This window comes from Heptranchias perlo, chromosome 2, assembly GCF_035084215.1.
Source record: "Heptranchias perlo isolate sHepPer1 chromosome 2, sHepPer1.hap1, whole genome shotgun sequence".
In the NCBI taxonomy this organism is placed as follows: Eukaryota; Metazoa; Chordata; class Chondrichthyes; order Hexanchiformes; family Hexanchidae; genus Heptranchias; species Heptranchias perlo.
This window is the reverse complement of record NC_090326.1, coordinates 116,690,833-116,712,736: the sequence shown is the minus strand read 5'-3', so window position 1 is coordinate 116,712,736 and position 21,904 is coordinate 116,690,833. Positions and strand designations below refer to the sequence as shown.

The window sequence follows — 21,904 nt, the reverse complement described above, 5'->3', positions numbered from 1 at the left end:
GTTTTTTTGGATGCAACAATGGAATCCATCAACTCCCACAATAATTTCTAAGCATTCAGCCTCTCCTGCTCATGAGCTTGGTCAACAGCTGTAGACTAGATAATGCAGAGTCCCTGAGAGGGTTATGGTTGAACCTACAGACAGGTCCTAAAAGTCGAGGTCTATAAGTGATTGAAGTGATATTTGGATTCTCCTGGTCCTCTAAGTACCACTTCAATGGTATGCGAGAGATCAAGGTTAAGTTCCTCATTGCATGGTAAAAGAGGCTTTTCAGTAGTACAGCACTGCGATCTCTGTCAAGTAGAAAACCTTCCAGTGATTGACTCTCTATGATGATATAAAACATCATTGACAGTTCATCATCATCAGTAACTAGCATTTTAGCAAAATTGCCACAGATTCTTACATGACAGGACTGGAGGATTCCAAATGTTACACCCCTGTTCAAAAAAGGGGAGAGGGATAAACCCGACAATTACAGGCCAGTCAGCCTAATATCAGTGGTGGGGAAAACGTTTAGAGACAATAATCCGGGACAAAATTAACTGGCACTTGGAAAAGTATGGGTTGATAAATGAAAGCCAGCATGGATTTGTTGAAGGCAAATCATGTATGACTAACTTGATTGAGTTCTTTGATGAAGTATCAGAGCGGGTTGATGTTGTGTATATGGACTTTCAAAAGGCGTTTGATAAAGTACCACATAATAAACTTGTTAGCAAAATTGAACCCAATGGGATTAAAGGGGCAGTGGCTGTGTGGATATGAAATTGGCTAAGGGGCAGAAAGCAGAGAGTAGTGGTGAACGGTTGTTTTTCAGACTGGAGGGAAGTATATGGTGTTTTCCCCCATGGCACTACTTTTTTTGACATATATTAATGACCTGGACTTGGGTATACAGGGCATAATTTCAAAGTTTGCAGTTGACACGAAACTCAGAAATATAGTGAACAGTGAGAAGGATAGTAAGACTTAAGGAGGACATTGACAGACTGGTGAAATGGGCAGACGCATGGCAGATGAAATTTAACACAGAAAAGTGTGAAATGATGCATTTTGGTAGGAAGAATGAAGAGAGGCAATATAAAACAAATGGTACAATTTCAAAAGGGGGTGGGGGACGCAGGAACAGAGAGACCTGCGGGTGTACGTACACAAATCTTTGAAGGTGGTAGGACAAGTTGAGAAGGCTGTTAAAAAAGCATATGGGATCCTGGGCTTTACAAATAGAGGCATAGACTACAAAATCAAGGAAGTTATGCAAAACCTTTCTAAAATACTGGTCAGGCCCCAGCTGGATAATTGTGGCCAATTCTGGGCACTACACTTTACGAAGGATGTCAAGGCCTTGGAGAGGGTGCAGAGGAGATTTACTAGAATGGTACCAGGGATATGGGACTTCAGTTATGTGGAGAAATTAGAGAAATTGGGATTGTTCTCGTTAGAGTAGAGAAGGTTAAGGGGAGATTTGATAGAGGTGTTCAAATCATGAACGGTTTTGATAGAGTGAATAAGGAGAAACTGTTACCAGTGGCAGAAGGGTCGGTAACCAGAGGACACAGATTTAAGGTGATTGGCAAAAGAATCAGAGGCGTCAGGAGGAGAACAATTCTTATGCAGCCAGTTGTTATAGAATCATAGAATGTTATGGTACAGAAGGAGGCCATTTGGCCCACCGTATCCGTGCCGGCTGAAAAAGAGCTATCCAGCTTAATCCCACTTTCCAGCACTTGGTCCATAGCCCTGTGGGTTACGACACTTCAGGTGCACATCCAAGTACTTTTTAAATGAGTTGTGGGTTTCTGCCTCTACCACCCTTTCAGGCAGTAAGTTCCAGACTCCATCCTCTGGGTGAAAAAATTTCTCCTCTGCTCCCCTCTAATCCTTCTACCAATTACTTTAAATCTATGCCCCCTGATGACTGACCCCTCTGCTAAGAGAAATAGGTCCTCTCTATCCACTCTATCTAGTCTTGTCATAACTTTATATATCTCAATTAATCTCGATTATGATCTCGAATGCACTGCTTGAAAGGGTGATGGAAGCAGATTCAATAATAACTTTTAAAAGGAAATTGGATAAGTACTTGAAGGGGAAAAATTTGCAGGACTATGAGAAAAGAGCAGGGGAGTGGGACTAATTTGATAGCTCGTTTAAACAGCCAGCACAGGCACGATGGGCCAAATGGCCTCCTTCTGAGCTGTATCATTCTATGATAGCATAATAATGAGAATAAAGATTATTAAACCCACCCCATTCGCTTCATCATTCAGAGCCTGGTCTTACCATTTGTCAACAATTCCTGTCCCAAGAACTAATTTCTTTACTCTCTACTGAATTACAAATTTATCTCATTCTTTAAATGCTTTAACCAAGGCACTGTTTGTTACAGTGGATGAAAATCTGTTCATAATTTAGCTCCTGCAAGCAGAAAGATGTTATTCCTCAACATATGTTTAACTCATAGCTTCTTTGGTTTACATTTATATCCTCTGGTTATCCTATCCCAGTTTTGCACAAATAACTTTCCATATCCACCTAAATAATTACTTTTCATTACTTCAGATCTTGGTCATATCCCATCCCTAATCCTTTATCCAACAACAACTTCGCCTTCCTTCATAGCTCAATGATTTAAAACATGGAATCATTTTAGTTTCCTTTCCAGTATCAATTTATTTTGCAGGTATGTTATTAAACATGTGGTGTCAGTAATGTTTAAGTGTTGATATTATCCTGGAATTCATACTCTTACACACCCAACTATTTATTTGCCTTTGTAACTGCTGCCATATACTGAAACAACATTTCACTCTTTTGTAAACTATTACACTCATCTTAGGTACCCTGGATTATGTAATCCTATTTGCTATTTTTTTCTATTGGTATATTTTACTTTATATTTCTCAATTTTAAATGTCAAAAGAGAGTCTCCAGATCTCTGAATATCAATGCTTTCCATTCAATATTCTGCTTTCACACAAAGCTCTATCTGTAACACTTTCATTAAGGAGGCAAGAGCTTTTAAGAACAGGAAAAGATAATTCGGCCCAACAAGGCTGTCACTTCTTATTATATCAAACCTATCTGCCCACCTTCCCAGGAAGTCCTTCAATCCTTTGTCTCTCCAGAATCCTGACTCTTGATTAATATTTGCTGCTTGAATGGCCTTTTTCTACAACTCTGCTACACTTTGGGTGAAAGAGTTCTACCGGACTTCCAAGATCAGTTATAACTATTGTGAACAGCAGAGGTCCCAGGAACAATTTGTCAAGTACTCAGCTGGTAACAACCATCAATTTGGAGCTACTGCAACTGATCATTGCCAATGGCTTCATATTTAACAATTTATTATCCCACTTACAGGCTTCTCCGTTATCCCTAGAGTTTCTTGGAGCTTGTTTGAATGACTCAAAGAATTGGAGAGGAATTTCCAAGAGTTTTCCTGCTATAGTTTTTCCCCTCCTTTTTTGGCCTCTCCAGGAATTAGCCTTACTAATGTTTGGGGAAGGTGGTGTAAGAGGTTAGGTGAGCATCAATGGACCTGTTGGTCTTTTTTCACCTTTTTTGTATGTTCACGTGTGCACTTGAGAATACAAATGGAAATTAAGTTAGTTTGTTGTAGGTCATTAAATACAGGAGCAGTACCAGAAGAAAGGCAAAGTGTTGATGATATTTCAATTTCTAAAATGGGTTAGAAGAATGATTTTGCGAATTAAAGCTGGATGTCAAAAACAAGAACGAGTACTGGAGTCTATTATACAGGAAGCAACAGGAAGTTAAGTGCATTTAACAAGGTTAAAGCAATAACTCCAAGCAGATGTCAGTTATGAAAGGCAGGTATGTCGTGCCTATCAAATATATTATCATTTTTTAAAAAATGTAACAGAGTTGGATGTTTGCCAATTCTTTTCAAAAGCCAAAATGTGTAAGTACCCCAAAAGAGATTTGTTGTTAAAATGAAACTCTAGGGTTAAAGAAGGAACCTGTAAGTTGCATAATAAAGAGCACAGGATGCTAATCCCGCTTCGATAGGCCATCTTACTTAATTTAAACAGAACTATTCCTCGCCATCCTGTCCTATGAGTCCAAGGCAGGACTACTCTTCCTGTAGTTCCCTGACTTACACAACCTTTTGCTGCCTGCCTGACTGACTGTGCAGTGTCCTGATTACAAAAGCCCACCTACCTGCCTTTATGTCTGTGCCCTATTCTTAAAAGCCCCTCATTTGGCATCAAAACGCCCGTCCCTCTCACAGACCAACAGAGATCAAAGTTTCCCAAAACAATGGGGAAAGGAATCTTTCCGAATATACCAGACAAACTAATTAATCGCTTATTGTTTAGTTGCTGGAATGATAGTACTTTTGATTAGCATATTAACTACCTTTTGTCAAGGTGCCTCTTTTTAAAAAAAAACTCATGAGAAGACACACTGTTTTTAAAAACCCAGCATTTAAAAATAATTCTCTTTCCAATTCCTTTCTGGGTAAAAATGATAAAATAAAACAGAAGTACAACACCCAATATCACCTATTTTTCCAATTCTCACTTTCCATTCTGGTTAAATTTTTAAAGCAATTTTTAATTTAATTTTCTATCCATGTACTCTTAATTTAAAAAAAAAACTTGTTTTCAGTTGTTCTATTTTTAACTTCCTTCTTTAACCATTAAGGTCTAGGTTTTGAAATTAATCATCTTTACCTATATCTATATTACATGTATTTAATTTCCATCTTCTTAGATAACTGTCTAACTTCATTCCATTTTCATTTGGCTTTTACCCTCCAGTACTTCTTCCCAATTTAATTTTCTCATTTTCAATGCCACAGCTGCTGAATCTCTTGCTCAAACTGGGTCACCACAAGTACTGAGAGTACCATGATTTACACGCCAAATATACGCGAGTGGAAGTATGAACTTATGTGGAACAACTTATCACAGATCAGCTGTATCGCACTCCAAGTCAGCCACATCACTTCCAATAAGACCAACTCAGATAGTTGAGTCTGAAGCTACAGAAGAAGAATAGACTCTTGCGGGTCTCCAGGGGTAAGGGTGCAAGGGTGGGAAGAGAAGCCATTGCTGGAGATGTTCTGGCTACTATTGGAGAGGTAAGAGTGGATAGTGGCATTAAGCTGGACAACGGAGGAGCGGCTTTGGAGAAGGGTGGATGGAGGGTGGATGAAGTGGTTGAGGTGTCAATGGCTGCAGAGAGGCCGAGAAGGATGCGGAGTGATATCACACCATGGTTACAATCATTTTGATTAGAGTTTTTTCAGTGTCGTGACAGGGGCGTAAAATTGATTGGATAGATTCAGACATCGAGTTGGGATAAAGAATGGCACGGATTGGAGAGGTGACGACATGTTCAAGGGCGTTGGAGACGAAAGGGAGGTTGGAGATGGGTCGGTTGTTTTTAAGGATATAGGGGTCATTGCTTTTTGCGGAGGAGGCGATGCTTTGAAAGGGAAGGGGCACTACCCAAGGATAGGGAATCATTTACAATATCAGCTGGTGTGAGGGCCGGGAAGGTAAGTTGGATGATCAGTAGTTTAGTGAGAATAGGGTCAAGGGAGCAGTAGATGGGTCTCAAAATGAGTTCAGAGATGGCATGAGGGGATCTAGGAAAGGAGCTAGAGAAAGATATGGATTCATGCTAGGGCAGGGGGGAACCTTGGGGGGAGTTTAGCTTGTGGGTAGGAGGAAGTGGGAGATATGGCAAAGGCAGCTCAACAGATGGTCTCAACCTTAATGACAAAGAGGTCCATGTGCTCTTTGTACTTTTTGTTGTGAGGTAAGGATGGAGGGTGAATTAAGTGGGGGAGGGTTAAGGAGATGGTCGATAATGAAGAAAAGAAGCCGCAGGTTATCTTTGTTCTCCAGGATGATCCTGGAGTACTGAACGGTTTTGGCTGAGGAGAGCAAGGCCCGATAGTTCTTGATGTAGTCCAGCCAGATCTGGCGCTGGATGGCTAAATCAGTTCTGCGCCAGATACATTCAACTCTGCGCGTCTTGGATTTGAGGAAGCGAAGATGAGGGCCTTATGAGGGTGAAGAACCAGGGTGGGACAGAGTAAGGGTTTTACTGGGGACAAGGGCATCAAAGACAAAGATGAGGGACTGTATAAGCAAATCAACAGCTGCAGAGGCATCGCGGCAAATAAAGGGCCAGAGGTTAGAGTGTTGGGGATTTGAAAGTGCAGTTGTAAGAGCTTTGGGGAAAGAGTTTTTTCCAGGGATGGATGCAGCAGGAAGTGGGTAGGGGGATGTGAGTGGTGAGGGGTACCAGAACAAAAGGTTGGAGAGTCTGATGGGCTCTGTGCTACAAGTTATCAAGCCAAGGTGCTTAGCCAGAAGGGGACATTGATGACCACAAAGTCTGGATGCACGATCGTTTAGCTGCTGATCAGACGGACTTGACAACAGGTGATTCTTTCCTTGCTGTGCAGCTGAAATCCTAAACAAACTGAAGCCAGAGCATGTTAGCTGCTCACTCAACAGCACATTGTAAGGGCAACTGTTATGGGAAGGAGGCATGTTAAGCAAAAACAAAGGGCCTTTAAAGAGGTACTAGAAGCCTCTTCAAAGTGATCAAAAATTGCTGTAAAGGTAGATTATGATGTAACATGTCATGAAACCAGGTCAGTCGGATGACGTCGGATCAGCTTCTGCTTTTTGCCACAAGGGCAAGCAATTCATAAAAATGATGCTAAATCATTTACATTGGCAAGGGTATGTTATCAATTGTAGTCAATTGGTGCTGATGACTGACAAGTACAGTGCTCTGCACGAAATCAGTGAGAGTCTGGGGTCAGCATTATACTGAGTTTGAATCTGAATCAACAGAATGCACTAAGGGCCCATCTGCATGGAGATTAGACAAACTGTTGGTGTAGTGCACAGTTAGAAAGCCTTCATAAACCAGTTTGGTGGGAGAAAATGGACTCTGCACTACGTCGCCCAGCTAATGTAGGGCAGTTGGTGTGGATAGTATTCATGCCAAATTCCTAAAAGCTGCTCTAGGCAAGAGATGGAGAATTGCAGTGATCTTGGAGAATAGTGGAAGGAATCATTGCTTTGAAGCAGCCCTTCTGAGGCTGGTGATAGGATTCTGTTCGTGGCAAATGCACCCTCAGTATTCCAGAGCTCACTAGTTTTTATTCATGAGGAGAGGGGTCCTATTGAGCCTGAAAACTATGGAGGAGTCGCACTGACATCAATGATTCTTGAAGTGATTACTCAGGCATGTATATTAGAGGATCTGGAGTCTCATAAGTAATCAGAAAAGAGCAGGTCAGAACGTGTAGGACCAGTGATGGCTTTAAAATAGCTTGCAAAACATCGTAACGTTTGGGGAAACCCACTTACATAGTTTACTTTAAATTTTAAAAAGCTATCAACCTAGTGCCTCGTGCCATGCTCATGAAAAACTGGAAGTTATGGGACTACATGGTCAAATCTTGGATATTTTCCGGGATGTGTACTCCAGTTCCAAGATCTGTGCAAGGGTAAACGGAAGATTCACTAGACCTATCGTTCTTGATAGAGGAGTGATGCAAAATTGTCCATCATCACCCACCCATGTTATTCAATTTGTTCAACAGCCATGTGTTGGATGGCATCGTGGGGAATGGATTTGGAGTGTTTGTTCCAGGCATTTCTGAAAGTATTGTGGTGCTCCTTTTCAGATGATAATGTGCTGTTTGTTGACTCGCCTGCTGATCGAACGTGCTCAAGTATCATACTACTCAATGGAACAAAAACAAAGTAAGAAAGTTCACACCATAATCTACTTAGGTGAACAAATGTAGGTTATTGACTGTTGAGATAAAGTATTACTGTTCTCATAGAACAGCAAGGTTAGCTTTTATTTGTAAATGCTGATACTTGAGTAACAATAACAGAAAAGCAGGTGCTTGAATTAGTATTATCTTTTTCTTTCAGATACTGACCAACCTGTTGTGCATTTCCAACAATCCTGTTTCTATTATTTACTGTATTCAAGTAGATTTTCAGCAAGGTAATGTTAAAAGATCGCAAATAGTGATCTGAAGACAAAAAGGAACTCACAAAATTTGGTTAAAATCCAAGGTTTTTTTTGTGGGTGATCAGCATGATTGTCAATTGGATGGCAAACTGTGCAATACAGTTTTGCAAGAAGAAAAGGTGCCAAGTGAAATTACACCATAAACTGAGTCACAATTATAGTCACAAGAGTGGAAGCTTCCTGCCAAATGATTGATACTGCATCTCATTAGTCTCTTCCATTTTATAACCACAGATCAACAGTGACTACAGCATCATTTGACAGCACCAAATATTAGTCTATCAATATTGTTCTGTAACCAATTAAAAAAAAATCAAATATAAATAAGTAGAAACAAGCATAAAAAGTTTTGGGGGACTGATATTGCCCATTGGATAGTTACCTTTGATGCAGTGAGAAGCATCATAGTGCACTTCTCTAGTATTGCCCTGGCAGCTGCCATCCTCGCCTTCTTTTTTTCATCCTTCAGATCCTATCAAAGTAGAACAGAAGCAACTTTTATACACCATTGCATCAACTTGATTGGCTGGATGCTGTCAGTTGCCCTGAGACAATATCGTTATATATGCTGCAAGACATCGAGGTCCATATAAGGGTCCAGTGCTGTGTTCCTCATTTAATAAAACCTCTTAATATAATCTTCTTGCAAAAACAAAATCATGGCTAAAGTGGTGGAGATACTTCGGACAGTACTTTGATTTGTGAAATTTCCCAAAAATAGGAATTATTCCCTTTGTGATGTGTGTGTCGTTGGCAAGGCCAGAATTTATTTCCCATCCCTAGATACAACTGAGTGGCTTGCTAGGCCACTTCACAGGACAATTAAGAGTCAACCATGTTGATGCAGGACTGGAGTCACATATAGACCAGATTGGGTAAGGACCGCAGGTTTCCTTCCCTAAAGGGCATTAGTGAACCAATTGGGTTTTTACAGCAATCCGGCAACTTCATGGACATTGTTTTTTTTAAAACCAGCTTTTTATTTCCAGTTTTTTTTTAAACGGAATTCAAATTCTCAAACTGCCATGATGGGATTTGAACTCATGTTCTATACATTATTAGTCCAGGCCTCTGGATTACTAATCCAGTAACATAACCATTATACTAGCTTACCTATTGCTTGCATTCAAAGGGAACTGAACAAAATATACAGATTGATTTGGGTGTGGCTAAGTGAAAGGTAATACACATTCATATAGAAAATACAAAACAAATACACAATGAATGGGTGCCCACTAGTTAAGGTGGGAAAGGATTGGGGTCTGATTATTGTCCTTTCAATAAAAAAGTGTGAAACTGTTCAATATGGTTAATCAAGCATAGGGATACATTTGATTACTAGCCAAATTCAAAAATAGTATTACTTTTAGAATAGTGTGTGTTATTTTGGATACTCTACCTTCAAAAAGGCACTAATGCATTAGAAGGATTTGGAGAAAAATGAAAAAGAAAACATACCGCTCTAAGCTATTCAGGCTCAGTCCTGAACTGTTTTTCATCGGAGAAAACAAATTCAAATAGACTGGTCTTTAAAATAATGAAAGGTGTGGATGGAAGGTTATTTAGCTTGGACTGTGACTGCAGAACAGGAAGACACAAGTACAAAATGAGCTAGCTTTAAACAATACAAGAGATTAAAAGGATTATTTATTCCCACACAGCAAGCAGAAGTGATTCACTCATTTTTTTAAAAAAGAGATAGATAGATAAATATGTTGAATTCAAATACTAAGGCTGATGATGGGCTGTAATGTTAGATTCACATTCTTGAGGTTTGCTAGATTACATTAAAGTCAGAGAGAAATTTCATGGAACTTTAGCTTGGTAGCTATACCTACAGCTATTACCCTCCCTCAGGAGATTAAATAAATTGAGTAGTCCATGATAGGGAAAATTGTACGTCATCTGGAAGAAATTGGTTATATGGGCTAGATTGCAACAATTTATAGTTCTACATTATATTACTGTATTCAGTCATAGTTGTACTTCTCATCAAGAAAAGCTTGTCAAATGCTAAAATGCAACAGCAGATTTAGATATATGTCCAACAGGCACCTGACCTATCAACTGCTCAAAAGGGTCAAAATTGGACAATTTAACAATATAAAAATCAATATTTAGAAACATTTGAATCTCTATTTGACTTCTAAAACAAATCAACTATGTCTTGATTCAAAAATACAACTTTTCACAGAGTAACTTTTGTTCAAATCGTCTTGTTAAATTTGTGTTTGCACAGTACAGTCATACATCAATCAGAAAAGAAGAAATAAATTGGATTTACAGATCAATTTACTTGAATGCATATATTAAATTAATTAAAAACAAACCAGAATGCAATACAATTCCATTTTATTTCCTGGTGTGTAAATTTATACGGCATGCAATAAGAGGAAAACAAAAAAAGAGATGGGAGTAGCACAATGCAGTACTGGTATCATGATAGTATATGGGTTTACACTCAAAATTCTTAATCTCAGCCATCTTGCTTTTTGCACGTAAGGAGCAGAACTCAGGCACTTTGGGGGTGGTGTGGTGGGGTGATCTAAGGAAGTCATCCTCCTAATTCTCTCATACATTCCTTTCTATCCCTTAAGTCCTGAGTACAGGTTGCTCACGAATGATTAAAAAGCCAGGAGCGTACAGGGAAAGGAGAAAAAACAGAGGGACTTGCACTCCAATAATTTATTTTAAAATGGAAATTTTTTTTAAAAAATATAAAAATCCAATTTATTAAAAAGAAAACTACAATTACTTTGGGATTGGGCTACTGAGTTCAGCATTACCAAAGGGCCCATCTTAAATCCTCAATATGCTATTAAAGCTGAGGTCTTTGCAGGACTATCGGCTTTAAGAATCGTAGCAAAACACAAGTGCACATTCAGTTTTTATGGACAATTAAACCAAACCGTAGATATCAATTTCCCTGATCAATGTTCACAACAAGCCAGCCAATAAATTGCTTGAACCAACTAACACAGCAGCATAAAAATGTTACATAACTATGTACCTTTCCACTCACTACAGAACGTTATGTCAGTTAAATGTATTGCAATTTGGCTTTGTTCTTCATTTTCTGTTTTTTAATAATACCCCAGGGAGTAATTTAATAAAATATTATTGGAAAACATGTAGTCATGCAGCATACTTCACGACCAATTCAGAACTGAATGGGTAAATTAATCAATCTGAAGAGCTACAAACAGGACTTTAATTTCCTCTCCCCCCACATGAACAGATGCAGCCAGTTATGAATGACAGTTACTTTCTGAGGATGCCAAATCAATCATCTCACAATTCCACAAAATAAATCAGTATCAATACGTTGGTAGCATCCCAATGCACATTCATCAATCACTTCAGCTGTCCTGACTTAATAATGGATGTTTGTGCTAATACATAATTCATGATTCTGTATTACTGCACAAGTAACCTTGGTTCACACACGCTTTATTTTAAATCTTTTGTCTATTTTATAGTTTTTCTCTCTGCAATAATTGTTTAAGCAGTTGCCACGCAACATGTGTATTTATAGTTTGTTAAATGAGAATTATAAATACAAACACTAAGTACTTTAAGACAATAAGAATGTAGGAATGAGAATATGCCAGCCTGTCGTGTCATCCAAGGTCTGTTTCACAATCTAACGTGGCCACATTTTTCCAATTTCCTCCCCAAACCACCTCCCTCCACTCCCCCCTGAATCAGTAATCAGACCAATTATATTTTGAATGCATTAGCTGAGTTAGGAGTTTACCCTTTGTATTTTCTGAAAGTTACTTCCTCATATTTTAAGTGCTCTTAAATCATATTGCATAAATAATATGCTATTTCATATAGAATCGTAGAAAGGTTACAACACGGAAGGAGGCCATTCGGCCCATTGAGTCCGTGCTGGCTCTATGCACGAGCAATCCAGATAGTCCCACTCCCCCACCCTATCCCCGGAGCCCTGGAAATTTTTTCATTTCAAGCACTTATCCAGTTCGCTTATGAAGGCGATGATTGAATCTGCCTCCACCACTCCCTTGGGCAGTGCATTCCAGATCCCAACTACTCACTGTGTAAAAGAAGTTTTTCCTCCTGTTACCTTTGGTTCTTTTGCCAATCACCTTAAATCTATGCCCTCCGGTTCTTGACCCTACTGCCAATGGGAACAGTTTCTCTCTATCTACTCTGTCTAGACCCTTCATGATTTTGAATACCTCTATCAAATCTCCTCGCAATCGTCTCTGTTCCAAGGAGAACAACGCCAGCTTCTCCAGTCTATCCACGTAATTTAAGTCCCTCATCCCTGGAATCATTCTAGTAAATCTCCACTGCACACTGTCTAAGGCCTTCACATCCTTCCTAAAGTGCGGTGCTCAGAACTGGACACAATACTCCAGTTATGGTCGAACCAGTATTTTATAAAGGTTCATCATGACTTCCTTGCTTTTGTAATGTATGCCAGGACCACTCGGCTTCAGACCTCATTACAGCCTTGGTCCAAACATGGACAAAAGAGCAGAATTCCAGAGGTGAGGTGAGAGGGACTGCCCTTGACATCAAGGCAGCATTTGACTGAAGGTGGCACCAAGGAGTCCAAGTAAAATTGAAGTCAATGGGAATCAGGGGGAAAACTCTCTAGTGGCTAGACATACATACCTAGCACAAAATAAGATGGTAGTGGCAGTTGGAGGCCAATCATCTCAGCCCCAGGACATTGCTGCAGGAGTTCCTCAGGGCAGTGTCCTAGGCACAACCATTTTCAGCTGCTCCATCAATGACTTTCCCTCCATCATAAGGTCAGAAATGGGGATGATTGCTGATGATTGTACAGTGTTCAGTTCCATTCGCAACCCCTCAGATAATGAAGCAGTCCATGCCCACATACAGCAAGACCTGGACAACATCCAGGCTTGGGCTCATAAGTGGCAAGTAACATTCGTGCCAGACAAGTGCCATCTCCAACAAGAGAGATACCACCTCCCCTTGACATTCAACGGCATTACCATCGCTGAATCCCCCACCATCAACATCCTGGGGGTCACCATTCACCAGAAACTTAACTGGACCAGCCACATAAATACTGTGGCTACAAGAGCAGGTCAGTGGCTAGGTATTCTGCGGTGAGTGACTCACCTCCAGACTCCCCAAAGCCTTTCCACCATCTACAAGGCACAAGTCAGGAGTGTGATGGAATACCCTCCACTTGCCTGGGTGAGTGCAGCTCCAACAACACTCAAGAAGCTTGACACCATCCAGGACAAAGCAGCCCGCTTGATTGGCACCCCATCCACCACCGGTGCACCGTGGCTTCAGTGTGTACCATCTACAGGATGCACTGCAGCAACTCGCCAAGGCTTCTTCGACAGCACCTCCCAAACCCGCGACCTCTACCACCTAGAAGGACAAGGGCAGCTGGCACATGGGAACAAAAATACCTACATGTTCCCCTCCAAGTCACAAACTATCCCCACTTGGAAATATATCGCTGTTCCTTCATCGTCGCTGGGTCAAAATCCTAACAGCACTGTGGGAGAACCTTCACCACACGGACTGCAGCGGTTCAAGAAGGCAGCTCACCACCACCTTCTTAAGGGCAATTAGGGATGGGGAATAAATGCTGGCCTTGCCAGCCTTATAAAGCCCAGGAGCCCGTATGCTTTTTTAGCACTTTTCCCAACCTGCCCTGCCACCTTCAACGATTTGTGCACATATACCCCCAGATCCCTCTGTTTCTTTACCCCTTTTAGAATTGTGCCCTCTAGTTTATATTGCCTCTTTCCATTTTTCCTACCGAAATGCATCACCTTGCATTTTTCCACGTTAAACTGCGTCTGCCACATGTCCGCCCATGCCACCAGCGAGTCTATATCCTCTTGAAGTCTATCACTATCCTCCTCACTGTTCACTGACCTTCCAAGTTTTGTGTCATCTGCAAATTTTGAAATTGGGCCCTGTACACCCAAGTTCAAGTCATTAATATATATCAAGAAATGCAGTGGTCCCAGCACCGACCCCTGGGGAACACCACTGCACACCTCCCTCCAGTCCGAAAAACAACCATTCACCATTACTCTGTTTCCTGTCATTTAGCCAATTCAGTATCCATGTTGCTATTGCCCCCTTTATTCCATGGGATGCAATCTTAATAGCAAGCCTACCATGTGGCACTTTATTAAACGCTGAAAATCCATATACACCACATCAACTGCATTGCCCTCATCTACCATTTCTGTTACCTCATCAAAAAACTCAAACAAGTTAGTTAAACACGATTCGCCTTTAACAAATCCGTGCTGGCTTTCCCTAATCAATCCACCCTCGTCCAAGTGATTGTTAATTCTGTCCCAGATTATCGTTTCCAAAAGTTTCCCCACCACTGAGGTTAAATTGACTGGCCTATAGTTGCTGGGTTTATTTTTACACCCTTTTTTGAACAAGGGTGTAACATTTGCAATTCTCCAGTCCTCTGGCACCACCCTCATATCTAAGGATGTTCGGAAGATTATGGCCAGTACCTCTGCAATTTCCCCCCTTACTTTCCTCAGCATCCAAGGGTGCATCCCATCTGGACCAGTGACTTATCTATTTTAAGTACAGCTAGCCTTTCTACTACCTCTTCTTTCTCAATTTTTAGCCCATTCAGTATCTTAATTATATTTTCCTTTACCGAGACTCTGGCACCATCTTCTTCCTTGGTAAAGACCAATGCAAAGTACTCATTTAATTCCTCAGCCATGCCCACTGCCGCCATGAGTAGATCACTTTTATGGTCCCTAATTGGCCTCACCCCTCTTCTTACTACCCGTTTACTGTTAACATGTCTGTAGAAGACTTTTGGATTCCCTTTTATGTTGTCCGCTAGTCTATTCTCATACTCTCTCTTTGCCCCTCTTATTTCCTTTTTGACTTCTCCTCTGAACTTTCTATATTCTCTCTGGTTGGCACTTGTATTATCAACCTGACACCTGTCATACGCTGCTTTTTTCTGCTTCATCTTACTGTCTTATCTCCTTTGTCATCCAGGGAGCTCCAGCTCTAGTTGCCCTATCTTTTTCACTCGTTGGAATGTACCTTGCCTGTACTTGAAACATCTCCTCTTTAAAGGTCGCCCACTGTTCAATTATGGTTTTGCCTGCCAATCTTTGATTCCAATTTACCAGGGCCAGATCTGTTTTCATCCCACTGAAATTGGCCCTCCTCCAATTAAATATTTTACTTTAGAGTGGTCACAGTCCTTTTCCAGAGCTATACTATGATCGCTGCTCCCTAAATGCTCCCCCATCGTCACTTGCTCCACTTGGCCCGTCTCATTTCCTAGAACCAAGTCCAGCAATGCCTTCTTCCTCGTTGGGACCACTGACACCAGATGTTCACTGCACTATTGCACTTGTGGTGTCAAATATGTATGGATCGAACTGTTCCATAGTCAACTCACCTGAACACAATCCAAGCTGTTCTCGCCAAATGAAGAAAAAAAAGTATCTTGAATATATTCTTCAAAGCAATTGCTAAATAGGGGGTGTTTCCTAACTGATTGGTGTTTACCAACACAATTCTGGTGGCCTAAAAGCTTCACTTGTATGCCTGTAACTCAATGCTTATTATTCATTACTATCAGACTACATATACATACATTAGTTTACTAGTGTATTAGATAATAGTTTAAAAAATGCTTCTTAACAGCAAGTCTTCTACAATTCATATAGATTGGCAGAATCTGATTGGCAAAGGTAGCCTGGAAGATGAGTTCATAGAGTGCTTCCTGGGCAGTTTCTTGGAGCAGCATGTTCTAGAGCCAACCAGAGAGCAAGCTATTCTAGATCTGGTAATGTGTAATGAGACAGGATTAATTAATGATCTCATTGTAAAGGAGCCTCGAGGAAGCAGTGATCACAATATGATTGAATTTCACATTCAGTTTGAGGGAGAGAAGAGTAAGTCTAAGATTAGTGCTTTAAACTTAAATAAGGGCAATTATGAGGGCATGACGACAGAGCTGGCTAAAGTGAACTGGGAATTAGGTTAAGGGATAGGTCAATCGAGATGCAGTGGCAGACATATCATGAGATATTTCATAACACTCAGGAGCTATAGTGATAGGGGACTCCTCACTGCACTATTGCACTTGAGATTACAGACAGCTGCAAGAAAAATAGGGTGGTAATAGTAGGGGACTTTAACTTTCCCAACATTGACTGGGACAGCCATAGCATTAGGGGCTTGGATGGAGAGAAATTTGTTGAGAGTATTCAGGAGGAATTTCTCATTCAGTATGTGGATGGCCAGACTAGACAGGGGGCTAAACTTGACCTCCTCTTGGGAAATAAGGAAGGGCAGGTGACAGAAGTGTTAGTGAGGGTTCACTTTAGGACCAGTGATCATAATTCCATTAGTTTTAAGATAGCTATGGAGAATGATAGGTCTGGCCCAAAAGTTAAAATTCTAAATTGGGGAAAGGCCAATTTTGATGGTATTAGACAGGAACTTTCAGAAGTTGATTGGGAGAGTCTGTTGGCAGGCAAAGGGACGTCTGGTAAGTGGGAGGCTTTCAAAAGTGTGTTAACCAGGGTTCAGGGTAAGCACATTCCTTATAAAGTGAAGGGCAAGGCTGGTAGAAGTAGGGAACCTTGGATGACTTGAGAGATTGAGGCCCTAGTCAAAAAGAAGAAGGAGGCATATGACATGCATAGGCAGCTGGGATCAAGTGGATCCCTTGAAGAGTATAGAGATTGCCGGAGTAGAGTTAAGAGAGAAATCAGGAGGGCAAAAAGGGGCATGAGATTGCTTTGGCAGATAAGGCAAAGGAGAATCCAAAGAGCTTCTACAAATACATAAAGGGCAAAAGAGTAACTAGGGAGAGAGTAGGGCCTCTTAAGGATCAACAAGGTCATCTATGTGCGGAACCACAAGAGATGGGTGAGATCCTGAATGAATATTTCACATCGGTATTTACGGTTGAGAAAGGCATGGATGTTAGGGAACTTGGGGAAATAAATAGTGATGTCTTGAGGAGTGTACATATTACAGAGAGGGAGGTGCTGGAAGTCTTAACACGCATCAAGGTAGATAAATCTCCGGGACCTGATGAAATGTATCCCAGGACGTTATGGGAGGTTAGGGAGGAAATTGCGGGTCCCCTAGCAGAGATATTTGAATCATCGACAGCTACAGGTGAGGTGCCTGAAGATTGGAGGGTAGCAAATGTTGTGCCTTTGTTTAAGAAGGGCGGCAGGGAAAAGCCTGGGAACTACAGACCGGTGAGCCTGACATCTGTAGTGGGTAAGTTGTTAGAGGGTATTCTGAGGGACAGGATCTACAGGCATTTGGAGAGGCAGGGACTGATTAGGAACAGTCAGCATGGTTTTGTGAGTGGAAAATCATGTCTCACGAATTTGATTGAGTTTTTTGAAGGGGTAACCAAGAAGATAGATGAGGGCTGTGCAGTAGACGTGGTCTACATGGACTTTAGCAAAGCCTTTGACAAGGTACGGCATGGTAGGTTGTTACATAAGGTTAAATCTCACGGTATCCAAGGTGAGGTAGCCAATTGGATACAAAATTGGATTGACGACAGAAGACAGAGGGTGGTTGTAGAGGGTTGTGTTTCAAACTGGAGGCCTGTGACCAGCGGTGTGCCTCAGGGATCGGTGCTGGGTCCGCTGTTATTTGTTATTTATATTAATGATTTGGATGAGAATTTAGGAGGCATGGTTAGTAAGTTTGCAGATGACACCAAGATTGGTGGCATTGTGGACAGTGAAGAAGGTTATCTAGGATTGCAACGGGATCTTGATCAATTGGACCAGTGGGCCGATGAATTGCAGATGGAGTTTAATTTAGATAAATGTGAGGTGATGCATTTTGGTAGATCGAATCGGGCCAGGACCTACTCCGTTAATGGTAGAGCGTTGGGGAGAGTTATAGAACAAAGAGATCTAGGAGTACAGGTTCATAGCTCCTTGAAAGTGGAGTAACAGGTGGATAGGGTGGTGAAGAAGGCATTCGGCATGCTTGGTTTCATTGGTCAGAACATTGAATACAGGAGTTGGGATGTCTTGTTGAAGTTGTACAAGACATTAGTAAGGCCACACTTGGAATACTGTGTACAGTTCTGGTCACCCTATTATAGAAAGGATATTATTAAACTAGAAAGAGTGCAGAAAAGATTTACTAGGATGCTACCGGGACTTGATGGTTTGACTTATAGGGAGAGGTTGGATAGACTGAGACTTTTTTCCCTGGAGAGTAGGAGGTTAAGGGGTGATCTTATAGAAGTCTATAAAATAATGAGGGGCATAGATAAGGTAGATAGTCAAAATCTTTTCCCAAAGGTAGAGGAGTCTATAATGAGGGGGCATAGATTTAAGGTGAGAGGGGAGAGATACAAAAGGGTCCAGAGGGGCAATTTTTTCACTCAAAGGGTGGTGAGTGTCTGGAACGAGCTGCCAGAGGCAGTAGTAGAGGCGGGTACAATTTTGTCTTTTTAAAAGCATTTGGACAGTTACATGGGTAAGATGGGTATGGAGGGATATGGGCCAAGTACAGGCAATTGGGACTAGCTTAGTGGTATAAACTGGGCGACATGGACATGTTGGGCCGAAGGGCCTGTTTCCATGTTGTAAACTTCTATGATTCTAAAGATACATTCCAGTGAGAAAGAAAAACTCTAGGGGAAGGACGTACCATCCGTGGCTAACTAAGGAAGTTAAAGATAGTATCAAATTGAAAGAAAAATCATACAATTCCGTGAAGATTTGTGGCAGGTCAGAAGATTGGACAGAATATAAAAAACAGCAATGAATGGCTAAAAGAATAATGAGGGAGAAAGTAGAGTACAAGAGAAAGCTAGCTAGAAATATAAAAACAAATAGAAAGAGCTTCTAAAGGTATTTAAAAAGGAAAAGAATAAATAAAGTGAGCGTTGGTCATCTAGAGAGGGTGTCTGGGGAATCAATAATGGAGAATAAGGAAATGGCGGATGAATTGAACAGATATTTTGCGACCGTCTTCACTGTAGAGGATACAAATAACATGCCAGAAATAATTGTGAATCAAGAGGTGAAAGGGAGGGAGGAACTTAAAACATTTACATTCACCAGGGAAAGGATTCTGAAAAAAATATTAGAACTAAAAGCTGACAAGTCCCCAGGTCCTGACGGACTTCATCCTAGGGTCTTAAAAGAAGTGGTTGCAGTGTTGGTAGATGCATTGGTATTAATTTTCCAAAATTCCCTAGATTCTGGAAAGGTCCCATCAGATTGTAAAATAGCGAATGTAGCTCCTCTATTCAAGAAAAGAGAGAGAAAGCAGGAAACTACAGGCCAGTTAGCTTAACATCTGTCACAGGGAAAATGCTAGAATCTATTAAGGAGGTTATAGGCAGGGCACTTAGAAAATCTCAATGCAATCAGACAGAGTCAATACAGCTTTGTGAAAGGGAAATTGTGTTTGTCTAATTTATTAGAGTTCTTTGAGGAAGTAACAAGCAACGTGGATAAAGGGGATCCTGTGGATGTGGTGTACTTGGATTTCCAGAAGGCATTTGACACGGTGCCACATCAAAGGCTACTGCACAAAGTAAGAGCTCATGGTGTAAGGGGTAACATATTAGCATGGATAAAGGATTGGTTAACTAACAGGAAAGAGTGACTAGGCATAAATGGGTCATTTTCAGGTTGGCAAGATGTAACGAGTGGAGTGCCACAGGGATCAGTGCTGGGGCCTCAACTATTTACAATCTATATCAATGACATGGATGAAGGGACCAAATATATGGTTGCTAAATTTGCTGATGACACAAAGGTAGGTAGGAAATTAAGTTGTGAAGAGGACATAGGAGTCGGCAAAGGGATCTCGATAGGTTTAGTGAGTGGGCAAAAATTTGGCAGATGAAGAATAATGTGGGAAAATGTGAACTTGTCTACTTTGGCAGGAGGAATAGAAAAGCAGTATATTATTTAAATGGAGAGAGATTGCAGAACTGTGAGGTCCAGAGGGATCTGGGTGTCCTAGTACATGAATCACAAAAAGTTAGTATGCAAGTACAGCAAGTGATTAGGAAGGCAAATGGAATGTTGTCATTTATTGCAAGGGGAATGAAATATAAAAGTAGAGATGTTTTGCTACAGTTGTACAGGGCATTGGTGAGACCACATCTAGAATACTGTGTGCAGTTTTGGTCTCCTTATTTAAGAAAGGACACAATTGCTTTAGAGGCGGTTCAGAGAAGGTTCACTCGACTAATTCTTGGGATGAGGGGGTTATCTTATGAGGAAAGGCTGGACAAGTTGGGCCTGTATACACTGGAGTTTAGAAGAATGAGGTGATCTTATTGAAACATATAAGATCCTGAGGGGACTAGAAGGGGTAGATGCTGAGAGGATGTTTCCCCTTTGGGAGAAACTAGAACTAGGAGCCACAGTTTGAAAATAAGGGGTCTCCCATTTAAGACAGAGATGAGGAGAAATGTTTTCTCTCAGAGAGTCGTGAGTCTGTAGTATTCCCTTCTCCAGAGAGCGGTGGAGACAGGGTCATTGAATATTTTTACGGCTGAGTTGGATAGATTCCTGATTAAGAAGGGAGTCAAAGGTTATAGAAGGTAGACGGGAAAGTAGGGATGAGGTCACAATCAGATCAGCCATGATCTTATCAAATGGCAGAGCTGGCTCGAGGGGCTGAATGGCCTACTCCTGCTCTTAATTCCATTGTTCGTAAATCATCACTATTTTGAATGATGCTGCAAGTTCTAAAATGGAAAAGAGATCAGAGTTAATTAAAGCATGAAGCAAGATCTGATTGCTTTAGTTAGCATGAGTTCTCCAATGCCAGCACAGAAATTAGCAGGTTAATGCAGATGCTTTTAAGGGGAAACTAGATAAGTGCATTATGGAGAAAGGAATAGAAGGATGTGCTGATAGGGTGCGATTAAGTAAATAAAGGGGGACGAGGCTCTTGTGGAGCATGGCCTGTTTCTGTGGTGTAAATTCTATGTTATCACTACAGTTGTCGGTAGGTGGTTATAGGCAAGCCAAGGTTATTTAAATAAAACTTCTTCACCCATCTTTCCTTTCCAACACACACACAAACAAAAACTAACTTTAGACTTACTGTAATTCGTCAGCTCCATAGGCTGAAAACAGTCTTAACAGAATTTTACTTGCCCTTTCAATATTTCACAAATACGCAGCATTTCTCCACCCCCCCCTTCCTGTTCGTTTTCTCTACCAATTTTCTCCCCATCCCCCGAAGATGTTGACTCCTTGCTGAGGTTTAATTCCTCAGACATGAGGCACCCCCTCAGTACCCCTCACCCAAGTGGCCATTATTCACACCCTTGACAATAACTGTCAGCAGATTCTTCAGTTGCAGGGACATCACAACTGAGCCCAATTCTTGCCTTCATCAGACATCCACATTTGCAGGGGTTACCTAATAGAGAGGGCTGGCCAAATTCCCCCTCCCTAAACTTGCTGAGTTATTGGGGAAGCCAAAAATACATAATTGCAGAATGTTTTTTTTAAAAAAAATCAACAAATTTAATAACCCAAATATGATGCCCTTATTGAAAGCATGAAAACATCACCAGTCACATTTTGGTCTTTTCACGAATAAGGGGTTAATTGCCCAGTAGAAGTGCCAGGTCAGTGCCGCTGCGCTTCCAAAGTTTTTTTCAACCTGAATTTGCTAGTGTTAATGAACGCTGCTTTCACACTTGTGAAGCACCTAAGTTGCCAAGCAACCAGCACAAATTACAAATATTTCACTCATCAATTGTGGGGTGTGACAAAAGATTTCACATATCCTATTTTACCTACTGAGAAATACCAGCCCTATTCAATGGTATTATTGATATGCATAGTAAACA

The 21,904-nt window shown here is 41.0% G+C and overlaps 1 protein-coding gene across 1 annotated transcript in view; it reads right to left on the bottom strand.

Moving 5' to 3' along the window:
- Positions 1 to 21,904, bottom strand: part of ctnnal1 (catenin (cadherin-associated protein), alpha-like 1) — a 306,680-nt gene that overhangs the window by 57,603 nt on the left and 227,173 nt on the right. The window contains exon 5 of the mRNA XM_068006252.1: positions 8,432 to 8,521. Within this exon, the coding sequence (XP_067862353.1) occupies positions 8,432 to 8,521 (90 nt within the window). The remainder of the gene's footprint in view (positions 1 to 8,431; positions 8,522 to 21,904) is intronic.